This window comes from Budorcas taxicolor, chromosome 18 (genome assembly GCF_023091745.1).
Source record: "Budorcas taxicolor isolate Tak-1 chromosome 18, Takin1.1, whole genome shotgun sequence".
Classification (NCBI taxonomy): domain Eukaryota; kingdom Metazoa; phylum Chordata; class Mammalia; order Artiodactyla; family Bovidae; genus Budorcas; species Budorcas taxicolor.
In genome coordinates, this window is record NC_068927.1 from 3603295 (window position 1) to 3623068 (window position 19774).

A 19774-nucleotide genomic window follows, 5' to 3' on the forward strand; every position below is an offset into this window, starting at 1 on the left:
CCCCTGCACAGAATCCAAAGGCTGGAGAGGTGCCTGGTTAGAGCACGGGGTAACAAGGCCAGTGCTGCAGGCCAAGGTGGCAGGCGGCAGGTGGCTTCTTGTTGTGGACCTGAGTCTTTCTTTCGGCTGTCCCACATTGAAGACCCCTTCCTGTGTTAGAGGTATCCTCCAGCTTTAAGACAGAGCCTGCCTGCTGTGAAATAGGCTGAAAAGGCCCCTTTCTGCCTCCCTTTCCTAACCTTGCAGCAAGGGCCTGGACACATGACCTGGCTCCTCCGATCAGACCCACCCGCCCAACTTTTAGTTAAAGCTGCCAGTGGAAGAAGCCCTTCTCAGCAAGTGATGGCAGCAGCGGCAGCAGCGACCTCCAGCTTTCAAAGGAGGGGGCATCTCCACCCCGGATGATGGTGCCTGTTGTGGCATCTGTGCCCAGCAGAGTCAGGGCGTTTCTTCCAGATCTGACCCTCCAACCTTCCAGAACTCCTGGGAACTAACCAATATCTTGGACAAATTCCGTTTCTGCTTAGAGTCACCAGACTCAGTTTTTCTTACTTAAAGGTAAGAATCTTGGTTGATAACAAAAATAGGGCCAGAAGTGGATGGAACCAGAAGCCCTGTGAGAAATGCGGGTGATGTAAGGCTGGCAAGCGGGCAGAGGCCAGTGACAATCCAGCCAGCATTAGGGGACAGGACACTAGCCGCCTGCGGCATGCCATGGCGAGACAGCTAATCTTGCGGTGCCCAGAACAAGGCACCCAGCTAGGACTGGCTTTCAGGGCCTGGTTGCTCTTGCCATAGAAACATATAAAGGTTGCTCTCCAATCAGAGGCTATGGGGCAGGGCACTGTGCTAGCAGCTTAGAGGAAAGACCTGGCTCTAGAGGCTCAAGGCTTCTGGGCTCAAGACATGGTTAGAAAATCAGGGAAGTTTTAAACCTTTGGTGGCAAGGTTCAGAGAGTTACAACTCAAACTTAAGGCCAACCCAAATCAATGGTTATAAAATGATACCGGGCTTCCCTTGTGGTTCAATGGTAAAGGATCTGCCTGCCAACGCAGGAGCCTGGGGTTCAATCCCTGGGTCGGGAAGACCCCCTGGAGAAGGAAATGGCAACCCACTCCAGTATTTTTGTCTGGAAGTTCCAATGGACAGAGGAGCCTGGCAGGCTATAGTCCAGGGATTGCAAGAGTTGGATACGACTTAGCGACTCAACAACAGCATAAAATGATGGCCTCAGGTGGCTTCACACCCTCTCTGTGTCTAACTAGGGAAGACTGTAGAGCGAAGAGCTGAAGCAATTAGAATCAGCCCAGCAGGAAGGTGTGGGGGACTCAGGACCCCACCCGTGCAGAGGCTCCCCTGCCGGCCAAAAGGACTCTTCTTGGTCATTCTGAAGGTCCAGGAAACAGAAATTCGCTAGCTCTTTGCCAAACCCGGATCCCTTTCCTCCTGGGCACACATCTAAGTGGACGTGCCCACCCTCCCTTGCGCTTAGTGTGCTGTGTGGCTGACGTGTGGCCTGTAGCAACGGAAGGCAGGGGGGCACTGCTTCCTGCACTGACCCGTGGCATCCTCCAAGTGACCACTCACCCTCCTGCTTCCCGAGCAGACCCCGTGAATGCCAGCGCCCTGGGTGAGTGGGGAGCTATGTGCAGCAGGTAGCAGGGGCCCTGCACAGCCTGGGTTCCCTCCCCCTTTGCACATGTGCAACCAGGTCAGCAGCTAGCATTTCCTTAAATAATACACTCTGGAATGCCCCTGCCCTGAAGGAGACCCCTGTGTGTCCTGCCCCATTACCCGTCATGTTCTCCAGACTTGAATAACAAGGCAGATCTCGGCAGGCCCCCAGGGACCAATGACATCAAATCTGGGAGGAGGATATTGAAACACCAAAAGAACCATGAGAGTTTGCTAATTTGTTTTGGCAAAACCTGCAAAATGATCTGGGAATGGATTCTGAGGGTGCAGAGTGGGGAAGGAGAAAAATAATGTTAGATGAGGTGGAGCGTACTGATATTTAGGGTTCTGTGGCAAAAAGCAAAGAACTAAACAGCCTCTTGATGGAAGTGAAAGAGGACAGTGAAAAATTTGGCCTAAAACTCAACATTCAAAAAACAAAGATCATGGCATCCGGTCCCATCACTTCATGGCAAATAGATGGGGAAACAATGGAAACAGTGAGAGATTTTATTTTGGGGGGCTCCAAAATCACTGCAGATGGTGATTGCAACCATGAAATTAAAAGACGCTTGCTCCATGGAAGGAAAGCTATGACCAACCTAGACAGCATATTAAAAAGCAGAGACATTACTTTACCAACAAAGGTATGCCTAGTCAAAGCTATGGTTTTTCCAGTAGTCATGTATGGATGCGAGAGTTGAACCAAAAGAAAGCTGAGTGCTGAAGAATTGATGCTTTTTGAACTGTGGTGTTGGAGAAGACTCTTGAGAGTCCCTTGGACTGCAAGGAGATCAAACCAGTCACTCCTAAAGGAAATCAGTCCTGAATATTCATTGGAAGGACTGATACTGAAGTTGAAACTCCAATCCTTTGGCCATCTGATGCAAAGAACTGACTCCTTAGAAAAGACCCTGATGCTGGGAAAGATTGAAGGCAGGAGGAGAAGGGGATGACAGAGGATGAGATAGTTGGATGGCCTCACCAGCTCAATGGACATGAGTTTGAATAAGCTCTGGGAATTGGTGATGGACAGGGAAGGCTGGTGTGCTGCAGTCCATGGGGTTGCAAAGAGTCAGATATTACTGACCAACTGAACTGAACTGAACTGGGGCTACCATGAGTGTCTGGGATGGTTCTAATTGTCTGCTCTGATGGTCACTTAAAACCTGGTCTTGGGACTTCCCTGCTAGTCCAGTGGTTAAGACTCCATGCTGCCCATGCAGGGGGCCTGGGTTCAATCCCTGGTCAGGAGACTAGATCCCACATGCTGCAACTAAGACCCGGCGCAGCCAAATAAACCATATGTATATGTATAAAACCAAAACCCGTGGACTCGATTGTGGCCCAATAATACTAGCTAATAGATAATAAGAATACAAATAAGAATAGATGAAACTTACTGAGTGTTTACTATTCTGTAAGGGACAGTTTTAAGCACTTTGTTTGTTTAACAATTTTATTAGGTTAACAAATGAAGTTTAGATGGTCTAATGTTGACGGAGGAGTTGAGAAGTGAGGGTATTGGCTCAGCCCAGCTGACATTCATCAGCGTTTACTCTCACCAGGCTGTTTCAAACACTTTGATGTATTAACTCGCTTTATTTTCTTCATTTTATGGAAAGAATCATGAGGCAGAGAGATATTTTAGGGTGACCAACTGTCCTGTTTGTCCGGGACAGAGAGGCTTCCCAGGTTTCTGGGACTGTGAGTGCTGAAACCAGGGCGGTTCCAGGAAGACTGGGACAGTGGGGCCCCTACGTGTTAATAAGTTGCCCAAAGTCACACAGTTTGCAAGTGTCAGAGCCTGTCCTCCAATTCAGGGGACTTTAGACCCAGACACTGCCTCCATCAGGCTGTCGCACCTGAGCCTGCATCTGAAGTGGCTGGAGGTCTGGTCAGAACTCAGATTAGCTTCGGGGCAGCTGAAAATCTGCTTTTCTAACAAGATCCCAGGTGATGCTGATGCCAGTGGTCTGTGACCCGACACGGAGGCCCGCCGCAGTCAGCTGCCTCCCCTCCAGTGCGGCCTTCATCACGTTGTTGAGAATACACGTTGGTGGGGAAGTGCCGCAGCGTCAGGCCGGCTGGTGGGAGAGGCTGCAGCTGAATGGGGCGTCAGAGGCTCATCAGGACGCTGGATTGCCAGCCTCAGTCGCCACAAAGGTGGCTCCCATATCGCTGCTGTGCGGTAAGCTCTGCTCTTCCTGTGTCTGGATGCGAGTCTACCCAGACGGGCTTTGCAGCAGAGCTTGGAGAACTGTTACTGGCTAGACAGGCCCCCAGCGCGACTCTCACTCTACCAGGGGTCCTGTGACCACCCACTGTCTTTAAAAAAAAAAAACAAGAAATGAAGGGAAATTTGCATAACGTAAAATTAACCAAGTCAGTGGCACTGAATACGTCTACAATGTTCTGCAGCCACTAACTCTAAATTCCAAAACATTTTTATCATTTCAAAATAAAACCCACACCCTCATTTTCCCGTTTCTCTTGGCATCTGCCAGTCTGCATCTCTGGATTTATCCTCTTCTGACTAGCTCAGATAAATGGAGTCATGCAATATGTGATCTTTTGTGACTAGCTTCTTTCACTTAAAATAGTGTGTTCAAGGTTTATCCACCTGGTAGCCTGTATTAGTAGTACTTCATTCCTTTTTCTAAAAAATAAAATATTTGTTTGGCTGCACCGGGCCTTAGCTGTGGCACACAGGATTTTTAGTGGCAGCGGGTGGGATCTAGTTCCCTGATTAGGGGTCAAACCTGCGATCCCTGCTTCGGGAGAAGAGTCTTAGCCACTAGACCACCCCTAGCGGGAAGTCCCCTTCATTCCTTTTAATGGTTGAATAATGCTCCATTGCATGTATACACTGCTATGTTTAGCTATTTAAACATTGGTGGACTTTTGGGTTGTTTCTACCTTTTGTCTAGTGAATAATGCTGCTGTGAATTTTGTGTTTAAGAATTTGTTTGAGAACTTGTTTTCATGTCTCTTCAGTGATTCCTAGGAGTTAGGTTGTTGGGTCATGTGGTAGTGGTGCTTAACTTTGCAAGGAATCGTCACACAGTCTTCCACGGTGACTGCACCACTTTACTTTCCCACCAGCAATGTACGAGGGCCCCAACGAGTCCCTGCCCTCATCTGTCAGTAATGCCTAACGCGGCTCCTGGCATTAGGCATTACTGACACTCATCAACGCTCGCTACTGTCCGTTTTGTTGCTAACAGCCTCTCTAATGGATGTGAAGTGGTGTTTCATTCTGGTTTCTATTTGGATTGCCTAATGGCTATCGGTGGTGAAGATCTTAACACGTGATTGTTGGCCATTTGTACATCTTCTTTGGAGAACTGTCTATTCAAATCCTTTGCCCGTTTAAAAAAATCATTCCCTTTTTGATAAGCTCCTTTTCTGTCATGACTCGCCAGAGCAGTTTCTGTGTTTCTCTTGGTTGCCACCAAGAACTCCAACTGATCTGCTTCTCCCAGCTCCACAAGCCAAGGCCGTACTTGTCCTTCCGACCAGCACGGTGACTCGACATTTGTACAAGCAGCCATCTGGCATTCTGGACACAGATGGTAGTACCTGCTGGGACTCACCCTCTCACCACCCTAGGAACAGGGAGGCCATGGGGCCATAATGACCCAAGTTCAGGTAATCACAAAGAAAGAAGAGCCGTGGAGAAGAAGTCGTAAGGATAAAGAGGGAGGTGCGAATAGAAACCCAAAGCCCACAGAGGCAGAGGTGAGAGGGGCTAGAAGTCAGGGGTGCAAATGAGGCTCCTGAGTCTGAGCCTTATTCAGGACCGAGGGTCTGAAAACCTCCAGAGCAGGGCCTGGGTCCTGTGGGTGAGCAGGGAGCAGGGTGGGTGGGAGGCCAGTCTGCCAGAACCATTCTGGGTTGTCTAAATCCCCCACTCACAATGAGCATGTGCAAGTCTGGCTCATCCATAACTTAGTTTAATCCTTTGTAGGGTGCCCCGTGGGTGGGGAGGAGCCTCCATCTGCCCCAGAGGGTCCAGCCTGGGTGGACTAGAGCAGGCGCTTCTCCCTGCTGGTCTGGACTCCTGTTTCAGGGCCTGATTAAGCCCCATCTTCCCGATCAAAAGCAGGCTGGGGGGTGGGGGCACCCAGGCTCCCCTCCTCCTCCACCAGCCTCTGTCGACCTCACTTGTACCCTGCCCGACGTCCTGCAAGGTCTGAGACCTCTTTGGTTGTTGGATGCAGTCCCAGCCAGGCCCTGGTTCTACACGGGAGGGCAGGAGGGCCAGCGGGGCTGTGCATCCAGGCGCTGGCTGGGGAGGGGCATGGCTGAACCTCAGGGCCCTGGGTCCCAGCGGGAGATGTGCTCGTGAGCTGGAAAGGAAGAGGAAGAACAAGGGCCGGTGACTGTCCTGGGATGGGGCCCTGCCGCACCAGGTCCAGAAATGGCCTCTAAGGGACCCCCAGGGAGCTCCAGATCCCCTGGCAGGGGCTGCGGGGCCGGGTGAGATTTCACCTCTGCCCTCACAGTTCAGGCGCTTGAGGGTATCAGGGCACACCCAGCAGGGCCCAGTGTGATGGCGTTAGTGGCCAGAGACAAGGGACCTCGGGAAATCCCTGGCCGGGTGCAGTTCGGGTCTGTGTGGACCGGGGGCATCTCCTGCTCCGGGCTCCAGGGGCCTGCAGGCCCAGGATGGGCAGGATAGCCTCGGGCCCAGTGTGCAGAACCTGCAGGTCTGTCACCCAGACACCCCCAGGGACAGGTGAGCCTCGGGCCCGGTGTGGGGACACTGCAGGTCTGTCACCTGGACAACCCTGGGGACAGGGGGGCCTCAGGCCCGGTGTGCGGACACGGCAGGGCCGTCACCCGGACACCCCTGGGGACAAGAGAGCCTCAGGCCCGGTGTGCAGACACTGCAGGTCTGTCACCCAGACACCCCCGGGGCCCCAGCCCGGGCAGGGAGCCACAGGAAGGCCCTCACCAAACTGGCAGATGTAGCGGTTGCGGGTTTTGCAGCGCTGGTCATTCCAGTTGAAGGCGGCCGACGCCTGCAGCTCCACGCAGTTGCCAAACCTGCAGGCCGAGGCGGCGAGTGCTCAGGCGGAGGAGGGAGGTGGGAGGCCGGGAGAGGCTCCAAGACCCCTCCCGGGGGCGACCTGTGCCCAGCCGGGGCCTCCCGGTGCCCCACCCCACACTCACAGGGGCCTCTGGGAGTCGGAGCCCCCCGCCCCCGGTCTCCACACCTGCTCCTCCAGCCGCTCCAGCTCCTCCTTTCTCAGGGGGCGCCTCGCCTGCTGCCCGGCCTGCCCCCAGGCCCCCAGGTCCCGCCCCCAGGCCCCCAGGCCCCCAGGCCCCCAGGCCCCCAGGCCAGGCTGCATCCTTCCTCCCACCAGGCTGAGGCCGTCTAGGGGTGGACCCAGGCCTGGCATGGCTGCCCTCAGGGAGGTCAGGGAGGGGTAGGGGCGCTCGTCAGTCTCGGTGGGCACACAGCCTGACCACCTCCACCCCCGCCCGGGCCCCTCCTGACGCCTCCACCCCCGCCCCAGGCACCCCCTGACCACCTCCACCTTTGCCCCAGGCACCCCCTGACTCCCTCCACCTTTGCCCCGTGCACCCCCTGACCCCCTTGACCCCTGCCCCGGGCATCCCCAGGCTTTGAAGGCCAGGCGGGGCAGGGTGGCTGGTGGGCAGAGTGTGAGGGCTGATGCTGGGGGTGGCCAACGCAGGGCAGCGTTAGCGTATTGATGCAGGCGGAGCGGGCGCCGGGGGCAGGGCAGGGTAGATAAGAGGGAGATGGAGAGGCCGCTGAGGGGATGATGGGGACGGTGGAGGGATGCAGCCTTCTGGGGTCCCCGTATTTTAAGTGAGCCCTGGGTCAGGGACGTGCCTCGTCTAGCACCAGGCCCACACCCAGCCGTGCCTGCACCTCCCGGCCGGAGGGCCCCAGGGAGGCCCAGGCCCTCAGGGCGCTCGGGCAGGAGGCAGGCGGGTGGGGGTCTGGTCGTGTCTGAGGGTTCAGCACGCAGGCCCCGGTGGGAAGGTGGGCAGCAGAGGGCTCACCCCTGGTTGTCCGGCTGCCCGAAGGCGAAGCTGGTGAAGGACTGGTGCTCCCCCGTGGTCCAGCGGAAGGAGTCCTTGGCGCTCTTGTAGGTGAGGCCTGGGCCATAGCGGCAAAGGTTGGCCCCGCACCCAAGGTCCTGGATCCCACCCGCTCCCTGGGCTGAGGGCCTGCCCAGAGCCTGCTGCCCGATGCCCAGTGGGCCCCCGGCCCTGACACCCAGTTCCCAGCACTTCCGGCTCCTCTCCGTCAGCTCTCTCCCTGGGGAGGGGACGCATCAGCCTGACTTGGGGCTCCATTCCGGGCTCCTAGCCCTCACCACGCCCTGACTGCTGGCAGGGCTCCAGGTTACCACGGCCCAGATCCCTGGAGGGGCGTGGGTGTCCCAGCCCCACGAGCACCGCACGCACGCGGACACACACGCCCCCCCCACCCCCCACATCACCCAGGCACTCACCGATCCAGAAGTTCCTGGTCTCAAAGTCACTGTCGGTCACCTCGTTGGTGGTCTCCAGGCGGCCCAGGTAGAAGGCCAGGATGTCCTGTACTTTCTGGCTCTCAATCTGGGCGAGCACCCCACCCTTGCCCTGTAACCCACACTCTGGGTCACGCTGGCCCCAGAGCGCAGGCCAGCCCCTCCTGTCCCTCCCGCCGCCCACCGTGGCCACGGACATCAAACCTATGTGCCGGCCAGGCTGTCCCCAGCCAGCCATCCCCACCAAAGCCTCCCGCCTTCCTCTCCCCTGCCCACCTCTCCTCTGGCAGGGTCCCAGCCTGGGAAGGGTTTGTTTCACCTGCTCAGTGTCCTAAATACATCGGGATTGCTTGCCAGCATTAGTAAGTTGAGAGGTCGAACGAATGCATCTCTTAATCCAGGGTCCCTCCGTTAAGACCCCTGCTTGGGCCCAGGGGGCAGCTGCCGGGAAGGTGGGGTGAGCCGTTACCTGGCATTTCATCTTGGCGCCGTAGTAGGTGTCCGCCTCCGAGGACACCATGAAGCAGTCTCCATCGATCCTCAGATCGCAGGTGTGGAAGGGAAAGCGCACCTTGGCTGGTGGGAGGGGAGCCTGACTTTGTGTGGGACCTCAGACCGGTCTCGCTTCCTGTCCTGCAGGCTGTTAGGCTCAGGGTGCCCCTTCCCCAGCCACCTGCTCCGAGCTGGTAAATATGTAACAACCAGCTCTCTCTCTCAAGAAGGATAATCTGTGACTGCAGCAGCTCCGTTTCTGGGGTGTAAAGGCTCCCCGCCATGGCCAAGTTCATTCAGGGAGTGGGCAAGAGTGCACACCATGGCCGTCTGTGGGCTGGTCCGGGCGGGACCCAGCCCTCACCGAGGGGTCCAGGGCGGGCCTAGCCCGGCGGGGGCTGTGCGGCGGGACTCACTGGCGCACTGGGCTCCCCCGAAGCCGACATCACAGACGCAGGAACACTCCTCTTCCCGGAACCGGCCGTGCACGCACTGCACGCTGCACCGCACTGCCAGGATGGGGGGCGGAGGATGTGCACGGATGCCAACCCCAGCAAGAACACCCACCTGGGACTCATCTGTGCTCTGTGGCATCTTTGGTTTGATCTTGTCAAGAGAAGCGAATCAGAGCTGGGGGAAGAGCTGCTCATGGTCACAGAGCTGGGGGATGGGCGGGAAAGGAATCCAGCCAGGATCCTTAGCTGCCCTCTCTGCACCCTCCCAGAGCCTACGGGCCAGATCTGGTTTCATTTGCAACCTCCTGCACGGTGCAGGGTCTGGCGGACAGTCGACAGTCGGTGCTCAGTGGATGCCTACTGGACGAGGATACGCTGTGCACGCTTCACTCACCCGGGTGCCCTGACCCAGCTCCAGGTGCCCCTCACCTTGACAGTACCTGCCTGTGTATCCAGGGGGGCACAGGCAGTGGCAGGTGCTAACGTTGAGAAGGCCGTGGTTCCGGCAGCTCATGCGACACGGGTTCCTGGGGACCTCTGGTCAGACAGAAAGGAAACGCTGAGCGGGCCTCCTCTGGGCAGGCCAGGCCGGTGCCTCCCTGGGTGCTGGGCCAGGGCTTCCAGGACAGCCTGTCACCCTCCTCTGCATCACCAGATCAGACCGGCTGGTGAGGGCACTTACCACAGAGCCCCCCTGCGTGATCCCAGGCTTTAAAGCAGCCGGAGACGCTGGCCGTGCAGAGTGAACACCAGGCGCCCTTCTTGTAGGGGACGATGGTCTTCCCGTTGACCTCCCAGTTCCCTCTGCGAAAGCAAGCAGCGGAGGGCTACAAGGACCTGGCCTTGGCCATGGCAGGGACAGGCCCTGCTGCCTGCGCCCCAGCCCCTGTCAGTTCCTTCCTGCCCCGCCAGGGAGTCAGGGAGCTGGGTGAGACAGGGAGATTTCCCAGGAGAGAAAAGATGACCTCCAAAGGAATACTGGACAGATTCCCTGAATGCAGGGTGGTGCTTCCAGGAACGGGCAACTGAGCAGAAGTCACGCTCTGCACGGCCAGGATCCTGGGTGCGGCTCTCTCCCACCAGGGGTGCAGACCCAGGGGTAAAGGCCTATGGGTGGGTGTGTGGGTGTCTCACCCTGGCTGAGAGCACCCCTGCCCTGCAGCCCAGCAGGAGACGGCAGGGCTCTGCTATGCAGGGGGCTTACCCGGGAGAGTAGGCGCAGACAAAGGCTTCCAGCTCGCCCTGGGCCCCAGAGCAGAGGTGCCGCCCACAGCCCAGCTGGCTCGAGGTGGCCCACACGAGCTGCAGGAGACACGGAGGCTCAGACACCCCATCGCGCGCCCCCTCCACTCCCAGTCTGGGGACCTGCAGCCTGCAGGATGCTCCCCTGGGGAAGGCAGGCATTTTTGCCCCAAACCAGGCAGATAAACAGTTCTGTCACCTCCCTGGGAACCCCAGGAGCAGAGCAGCTGTGCTGGGCAGGGCTATAAGGATGGGTGGGAATAGTCTAGAAAGGCCTCCTGCGTGGGGAGGTGAGGGTCTGCAGATACCTGAAGGGTGGGGAGACTGGAGGGCTGGAGGAGAGTGGCAGCAGGAAGACCTGGACATCAAAGGCCTTGCGATGGTTGCAAAAATGGCCCCAACGCTTCACATGTCCCCACAGCCCATTCTTTACAAAATGTGGTTTTGCATCAAGAGGAGTCTCCCATGCCTCGAAAATGGCTGGCCCCGTGGCTTGTGTTGCCCAACACTGGAGAAACGATAGTCCAGCCGTTTTACACCTAGGTCTCAGGAGACCCCATGCTCTCTCATGCTCAGCCACCATGTGAACAAGCCTGCTGGAGGCTGAAGACCCTTCGAGGGCAGAGATGACCCACTGAGGCCAATGCGGACAGCCAGCTCCTAGCCCACCCAGCAGCTGGTTGCGGTTGCAGGAGTGAGCGCTGCCAAGACCAGAGGAAACTCCCAACCGAGCCCAACCCAGACTGCCAACCTGCAAAATCACAGGATGCTAAATTTTGGGATAGTGTGTCAGGCATCAATAGCTACCTGACACAGGTTTTTAATAGTATTCAAAACTTAGGTTTAAAGTATTAGAATCAGTGACCACTAGAAAATAACACAAATGGGCAATACCCAAGAACAGCCCAGCAAGCTCCAGTAGCTACTAAAAATGACCAGCATGAGGCCGGAAGATATGCCCGTGGAATCATATGTACACACATGTCTCCAACAAGGAGAGAATGTGCGTTCTTTTTAGGAGTGCATGGAATTTTGCAGACATTGATCCCTCACTAAACAGCAAGTGAAAGTGAAAGGTGCTCAGTCCTGTCTGACTCTTTGTGACCCCATGGACTATACAGTCCATAGAATTCTCCAGGCCAGAATACTGGACTGGATAGCCTTTCCCTTCTCCAGGGGATCTTCCCAACCCAGGAACTGAACCTAGATCTCCCTCATTGCAGGCGGATTCTTTAGCAGCTAAGCCACGAGGGAAGCCCAAGAATACTGGAGTGGGTAACCTATCTCTTCTCCAGCAGATCTCCCCAACCCAGGAATCAAACCGGGGTCTTCCGCATTGCAGGCAGATTCTTTACCAGCTGAGCTCTCAGGGAAGTCTAATAGCTGCAAAGCAAGATTCACTAACTACCAGATAACCAATGTCTTAGAGATCACATTCTATGAATTCAACGTAATAAAATCTAAAGGAAGTAATTTAGAAGTAAGTAAAGGAGAAAACCTGGCTTCCCTGAGAGCTCAGCGGTAAAGAATCTTCCCGCCAATGCAGGAGACACGGGTTTGATCCCTGGGTCAGGACGATCCCCCGGAGAAGGAACATGGCAGCCCACTCCAGTATTCTTGCCTTGGAAATCCCACGGGCAGAGGAGCCTGGCAGGCCTCAGTCCATGGGGTCGCAAAAGAGTCAGATATGACTTAGTGACTAAACAACAAAGGAGAAAACCTAGTTAGGAAATTTAAGTTTACACTTCAAAATCACAGACAACATTGTAATGGAGGGACTTCCCTGCTGGTCCAGTGGCTTGTCAATCAGAATAGATGCTGGGCTGGAGCAGGATCCTAGAGACCCACTACTGTGACAAATACACCCGCTCTGATTCTAGATACAGGAGAAATCCTCGGTGTTCCAGGGAAGAGGCTAGGGCAGGTACCTTCTGGGAGCATGGGATAACAACTGTTTACTAATGCATAAGAATTTTAGTGTTTGATTAACTCTTATAACAGACGGTACATAGATGAATCACAGTCCTGCAAGTAGGAAGGCAGGGAAGCATTAATGTTTAAAGATATATATTAATGTTGGTATTGCGATTATTTTTTAGAAAGCTGTTTTTAGTTGTGGCATGTGGGATCTAGTTCCCTGACCAGGGATTGAACCTGGGCCCTCTACACTGGTAGAGTGTGGAATGAAAAAGTTATCTTTTAGACATATATGCTTATTTATGGATAAAATTATAAATCTAAAATTTGCTTAAAAATAATATGGGAGGAAAGGGAAATAGGTGAGGCTATAGATGAAACAAAATGAGTCATGACAAGAAAATACAATGGAGAAAAGACAGTCTATTCAGTAAGTGGTGCTGGGAAACTGGACAACATATGTGAAAAAATAATATTAGAACATGACTTTAAAAATCTTAACAAACTTAGATTGGAAATAAATGCCTGTAAAGGCTACTTATTAAGTTCATATGAAAAAATTAGGAGAAAGAATCAAGAACAGCCAGGAAACTTTTGAACAATAATAATAATATGGGGGATTTTCCTGTCAAAAAACTTTTTATGAAGCCATAATAATTAAAGCACATATGTACAGAGTAATTAAAAAAAGCAACAAGAAGAGAGAACTCAGCAGATATAGGAGCTTGGTATATGACTGAGGTGGCATTAGAGTCCGTGGGGGAAAGAGTCAATACTTAATACAGAAGTAAAAAAAAAAAAGATAAAATGAAATTCTACATCACCTGGTGGCTTAATGACTTCAATATGAAAAAAGGAAAATTTTAAACTTTGGAAGAAAAGAAAGACTATCTTCCTGATGTCAGAGCTGAATAGGATTTCTTAAACATATAGAACAAATGGATGAACCATAATGAAAAACATGAGAAGTTTGATTACATTAATATTAAAATTCTCTGAAGATTTCTTATAAAAGTCACATAAACAAAGAGAAAATACAAGCCATATGTTAGAAAAAAGTATCTGCAACCAATATGACCAACAAAAGTATAAAGAATATAGAAAAGATGCTTATAAACTATTAAGGGAAAGATGAAATTAACCAGCAATGAAGCAGAACAGAAAAGAGGCTCAGTCTCACAGGTAATCAGAGAAATGGAAGTTAAAAACAGAATGAGGTAGTGTTCCACAGCACCAAGTTGGCAAAAATTAAGGAGCTGACAGTACTGGGAAGTGGGAACTGGTTTGCGGACAGGATGGAGTAAGGGACACCACTTTGACAACAGGTAGCAAGGCTGTAGGTGCATGCTCCCTCTGACCCAGCCGCTCCCCTTCTAAGTGGGTCCCTAGGGCGGGAGTCCCCAGTCTCCAGGATCTAGTACCTGATGATCTGAGGTGAAGCTGATATGATAATAGACATAAAGTGCTCTATAAATGTAATGGACTTGAATCAGCTGGAAGCCATCTCCCTCAATTCCAGTCTGTGGAAAAACTGTCTTTTACAAAACCTGTCTTTGATGCCAAAAAGGTTGGGGACTGCTATCTTAGAGGAATTCTGGACCCGTGTGTGCAAGAGGGCCTGAGCTTGGATTTATGTGTTGTGGTGTGACTTGGAATAGTTAAAAAAAAAAAAAGTAACCCCAGATGCCCCCAAGTCGTAGTTTATTCATAGTGAATCTCCCATGCTTGCTCAAATCAATGGAAGTAAATCTTACAAATGTGATCTGAAGATCTGAAGTGATGGCTAAAGGAAGTGTACATTTAGGTATGTTTAGAGAGCACTTAGGATTTAACAACACACAACTCACTTGCATAAGGAGAAAAGGCATCAAAACCCTTCCACGTGTAGCAAAGGTATTCCAACATGCTTGGGGGAATTCCCTGAAGTCCAGCAGTTAGGACTGGGTGCTTTCAGTGTGGGGGACAGGGTTCGATCCCTGGTCAGGGAATTGCTTGAGATTTTGCCTGTGTTTTTCAGGGCTGAACCTTGGCACCTAAATGACACCAGTCATAGTGAAGATACAAACAATTTTGTGGAGGGGAGAGAAAAAGGAAACACGCTTGGGGAAGGGGGGGATCCACCTGGACTCCTGGAGGGCAGGAAATTTACCTCTGGGGAGGGACAGAGGTGAGTGGAAGGGGAGGGTTTGGCTTAGCTTTATTTTTTTTTTAAGAAATTATTTAAAAAACCAAATATAGTTAACATTGTCTAAATCTAGGTAGTGGGTAAGAAACTGGGAGCCGCTCAGTTGTGTCCAACTCTTTGCGACCCCATCCACTCCAGTATTCCGGCCTGGAGCATTCCGTGAAGTGTAGAATGGGTAAGAGGGAGTCCGTTATTTGATTTAGTTTTGAAATATTTCACGTTTAAAGCTGAAAAAAGGACAACTATCGGGAGGAAAAGCGACCACCAGTTTTAGGACAAACTGTAGACCCTCCGAGCGATGGCAACCCACTCCAGTGTTCTTGCCTGGAGAATCCCAGGGACGGAGGAGCCTGTTGGGTGCCGTCTCTGGGGTCGCACAGAGTCGGACACGACTGACGCGACTTAGCAGCAGCAGCAGCAGCGGCAGCATAGACCCTCCGAGCAGGGGCCCCGGCCGGGAAGGCCGGCCTCACCTGAGTGTAGCGGGCGCAGGTGGCGTTGGGGGCGCACTCGGCCGCCGCGTGGCTGTACTGCCGCCCCTCGGAGAACCACAGGCCCACTACGTGCACGAAGGTCGCGGAGCCCGCGGGCAGCAGCTGCGCGTTCCAGCCCACGTGCCGGGCGGCCCGCGGGACGGAGGCCGGGCTTGGGGCGGGGGCACCGCAGAGGGCCGCCCGGGCCTGGGCTTGCCGGGCCAGGCTGTCGCTCCAATCCTGGGGGGCGGGGGGCACACACAGCAGCATCGGTCGGGGCCCCGGGCCAGGCTCGACTGACTCACCCCCGCTCCGCACCGCAGCAAGACCAGAGGCCGTGCGCCTACAAGGAGAGCCCTCGAGCAGGGATCGCACTTGGCGGCTTGAGCGCTCTGAGCTGGTTTCGCCCACTTCCTCGGGGCCAGCGAAAAGCAGGCAGGACCTGCAGGGGGCGCTCCAGGCTGTGGGAAAGCCACCTGCCCATCTGGCCCCGAACCCCAGAGCCCGGCTCGCCCAGCACTGAGAGCCTCCGGTGATGGCACCCTCAGGTCATGCCCAGGACTCCACCCCACTAAGGGGCCGGGTGTTCCTGGGGGCGAGTGCCAGCCCAGGAGATGGGGTGGGCCTCTGCTGTAATCTTTCCCGTCCCTAATGTGAGCTCTGCCGTGCCCAGGGCTTCCGAACTGGTTCTGTGCTAGGTGAACCTGGCCCTGTTACTGTCAGAAAGGCTCCGTCTTGGCGTCCCTTCTGTGATGTAAAAAGTTGCAACAGCCGCGCTGCTGTGTCTTACTCCCTAATTCTGGTTTGGGAGTGTGTAGGGGCTCTAGCTGGGAAACCGGACCGGGGAAGGTGTAAGAGGTCTCCAGGGCCTCTGCTTTGGTCTCAGCAGGCAGAGCTCTCTGGAGCGGACCCAATCCACTCTCCCCAGCCAGGCGTCCCTGCCCCCATCCACCAGCCCCCTCCTCTGAAACAGGGACCTCAGCAACTAAGATGACATGTGTCCTGGTCCAGCCCTGCCACCTCATTCCAGTTGTGTGACCTCCAGCCATCTCCTAATCTCCATGAGACTCAACATACTCTTCTGTAAAATGGGATAGTAAGGTGGGAGCTCCCTGGTGGCCTAGTGGTTAGGGTTCTGGGTTTTCAGGGCCCTGGTTCAGTCCCTGGTCGGAGAACTGAGATCCCACAAGCCATGCGGCATGGCCAAGAAAAGAGAGGGGGTAATAAGGTAACCACAAGATAAGATGGTGTGAGGATTACATGGCTGCAGGGAGCAAAGTGCTGCAGTTAGGGCCTGACCCCAGCAGACGGTGGTTGTGATTTCACTGCTGATGGGAGCTGCACAGGGCCCTTCAGGGCCTCAGCCTCCCTTGGGTGCCCAGGGGCAGAGCTGTGCGTGTGACAGAGGCTGAGCCGTGGGGCTCCACTTGCGTTTTTAATGAGGTGCTCTTTTCTTAGCCTCAGGCACAAGGGCCGTGGGAAGTGCAGGGCCTGACCAGAAGCACCCTCACTCCAGGCACTAGGGCTGCGGGTGTGGGAGTCGGAGCCAGGACCTGGGCCCCTGGGAGGGTCTGAGCACATGCAGAGGCGGGAAAGGGGAGAGGCGACCCCCGCCCCCGCCCGCCCCGCCCCCACCCCCTGGGAAACTGACCCCCAGTGCTCAAGGTCGCCGCAGCCGCGCCGCCTCGGAGGAGTTTGTGGGAAGCAGCCATGGGGAACCTGGCCGGCCCCACGCTGGTCCCCCCTCGCTCCCTGGACCGTTACGTGGGCGGGGGCAGCCGCGGGCCGTACTGGGGGGCCCCAAGGTGACACCTGCGACCCTGCAGCCCCGAGGGAGTGCTGGGAAACCCTGCACCCCCTTCCTGAAGGGGCCACTCCTGGTCGCCTGGATAAACCGCTGGAGAAGTCGCACACAAGCCCCCCGCCCCCGCCCAGCGGGCTGCCTTTCCTGCCCCAACGAGCCTCCCGTCCCGCTGGGACGCCTTTGTGACCTCCGCTTTCCCGGAGGAGGGGACCCCACTCCATCCCTGTCTTCCGGTCTCCGGGGCAACGGGAAGGGATGCAAGCAAAGCCCGAGGGCTGTCTTTCCGGGAGGAGGGAGCCGAGGCTCTCCCCGTGACCAGGCACGGCCGGCCGCCGTGGGCCAGGGGCGGCCGCCCCTCCCGCCTTGCTTGTGCAACGGCGCCTGGCTGCAGCACGGCCTCCCAGCCCGTCAGGGTCGCCCCTCCGCCCCGTGAGCCGGGCGGGTACGGGTACTCACCATTCTCTGCATGTTGGCCGCAGGCGGGTGGACCCGGCTTCGCAAGCGGTTGTGCAGAGAAATGAGGAGGAAGCTCTCCTTCTTGCTCAGGACTGGGGTGGGAGACAAGGTCAGGCCACCTGGGCACCGGCCCTTGGGGCCCCCCGCGGCGCAATGAGGTGCACCCCTGCACTTACGGTGCAAAATCCGAGATGGGGCAGATGCCGGTGGGCACATGCAGGGATGGGAGCAGAGGGTGGGGAGAAGGAGAGAGGCAGAGAACGGAGGGGGACTGAGACAGACAGGTGTGGGTGTAAAGGAGGCTGAGAGCTGGGGTGGGGTGACCGAGGGGATGCGCCCCGGGGGTCTGGGCGTGAGGAGGGGCCGCAGCCCCTCTGCCTGGGGCTCCTCTCAGCCAGTCTCCCCCACGGCTCACAGGGCGCCTCCTTGTTCTTCCTTCCCCCCTTCATTCTCCTGCCCCAGCTCCATCCTCCTGCACCCCTCTCAGGCCTCCGGAATGTTCCAGGGTGGCTCTTTCAACTGCACCAGCCTGCCCTGGGCTCAGGCCTGGGAACTGGCTCCTGGAAGCCCCCGGGACCCTCAGAGCATTACCATGTTTCCCTCACACCGTGGCCTCCTTACCTTCAGCCATTGGAACCCGCTGCTCCTGCAGCTGGAGTGGCTGCACCCCTGCCCAGGTTGTGCCAAGGAGAGCTAGGAGCAAGGGCAGGAGGCCTGGCCGGTGGCCTCCAGGCCTGGGCGAGGGCTCCAGCCTCAGCATGGGCCTGGTGGTGGCTCTGGGCTCTGCCGGGCTCAGCAATCCAGCTTGCTTCCCAGACTGGACGGAGCTATTCACGATCTCAAGGAGTAGCACGGGGCTGGCAGACAAAGGGGGAGGCTGCTGAGTAATCGGTGTCCGGACAGCCCCCGTTGTCAGCGCTGGCATGGAAGGAGGCAGACAGCTCCCATCCCGGGGCGCCCTCCCTCCCCTGGCCGTGGGCCTGCCCGCCTGCCCGCCCGCCAACAGCCAGTCGACCAACCTACTGAGTGGTTCACAGTGACCCCGTGGCCCCTGCTAATCATTGCAGGATTATTGGAGCCCTCGGGGAGCCCTCGGAGACACTGCTGATTGGCCCGCAGACATTCCAGGGCTGCAGATTAACGAATAATAGCAATGCCCAGGCTGGAATGGTGTCCTCCAGGCTCATCAGCAGCTTCTCTTCCCAGCCCCTGGCCCAGGGAGGCTGGGGCCTCGTGCCCTATGGGCGGGCAGGAACTGGGCAAGACCCCAGGGGAGTTCTTTCCTTTCTTGGGAAGCTCGTCCCAACCCCCAGCCATGAATTAAACATAAGCAGGTGGTAACCGCACACCAGTCAGGTGCCACCGGTGGGTGGGGGCACCAGGGCGGTGGGTTTGTAGGGGAGTGGGCGGGGGCTGCTCCATGGGTGCCTTAGGACGGTCTTTCTAAGCGATGTCGGGGGCTGGGCCCCAGCCCTGGTGCCCGCACCCACGTGACTGCCGGCCTGGAACAGGGAAAGCGGGGAGCACGTGATGCTCCTGGCTGGCTGCAGTCCTCGGGGAACAAGTCAGCCTCCGGGCCCACAGGCAGGAGGGCCACTGGCTGCCCTGGTGCTCTGGGGCCCGACTACACCAGCCTGGCACGGTCCCCACAGAATCAGCTGGAAGGTGCCCGCAGCTCCTAGAAAATAAAAGTGTGTCCCCCTCGGGCAGATCAAAGGTTATTCAGCCATTCGCAGGGGACAGGCCAGCGAGCCAGGTGCTTCCTCCTCCTGGAGTTTGTGTGACCCCTGAACCCTGGGCCAGGCCAGGTGTCAATTCCTCAGAAGCTTTCCTGAGATGCCAGTGGGCCTGGCTTTTGTGGCTGGGGCTGGGGGTGGGGAACACGATGGAATGCCGTTACCTTTGGGGGCATGGAGACAGGGTCAGGCACAAGGCCCCCAAAGCCAGCCTGGGGTTGGGTGTCCCCCTAGATGTCTCAGGGCCTGGGGCGTTTCTTCTCTCTCAGACAGATGACCGGACAAACTCAAGGTCACCCTGTCTGGATCTCAGCAATGCTTAATAAAATAGGGATCTTTTTCTATAGAGTCTACAAAGCAGCTTCAAATATGTGAGTTCACTTGGGCAGGGAAGACGAGGTGCTCAGTCTGTGGTTGGGGAAGCTGGGGTCAGTGTGTCTCAGGCCTGGCCCCAGGTCACCCAGCAAGCACAGGGTACCCGCGGCTGATCGAGAGGCCCCGTCTTTACACTCCCAGACCGTGGTGCCGACCTGCTTTAGTTCCCATCTTGGCCCTGTGAATTCAATTCCCACAGCCCTGCTCTGCTCCAGGTAACAAAAGACCCAATTCCTGCTCCTGGGCTTTGAAGATAAACGTGGCTGGTTTTCCTGGAATACCATGCAGGGCAGCAGCGCAGGTGGGAGGAAACTATACCTTGGGGCCTGCAGTGGAGAGACTTTTGAGCAGCCCTGGCTCACCGTGAGAGGAGGCCAGGGTGAGCCCCGAGTGCAGGACCAGAAGGGGAGAAGCAGAGCAGAGCAAGAGCCAGACCAGACATCAGAACCAGG

At 56.0% G+C, this 19774-nt stretch overlaps 1 protein-coding gene across 1 annotated transcript; it reads right to left on the reverse strand.

Moving 5' to 3' along the window:
• Positions 1–5953: 5953 nt before the first annotated feature.
• Positions 5954–17971, reverse strand: LOC128063499 (C-type lectin domain family 18 member A-like). Its single transcript, XM_052656269.1, is given in 13 exon segments — positions 5954–6027; positions 6636–6727; positions 7715–7811; positions 8170–8299; positions 8657–8763; positions 9096–9201; positions 9203–9285; positions 9564–9671; positions 9817–9938; positions 10339–10436; positions 14952–15191; positions 17212–17303; positions 17833–17971. Coding segments are annotated over 13 exon segments (1452 nt in total). The 3' UTR covers positions 5954–5989.
• Positions 17972–19774: the final 1803 nt, after the last annotated feature.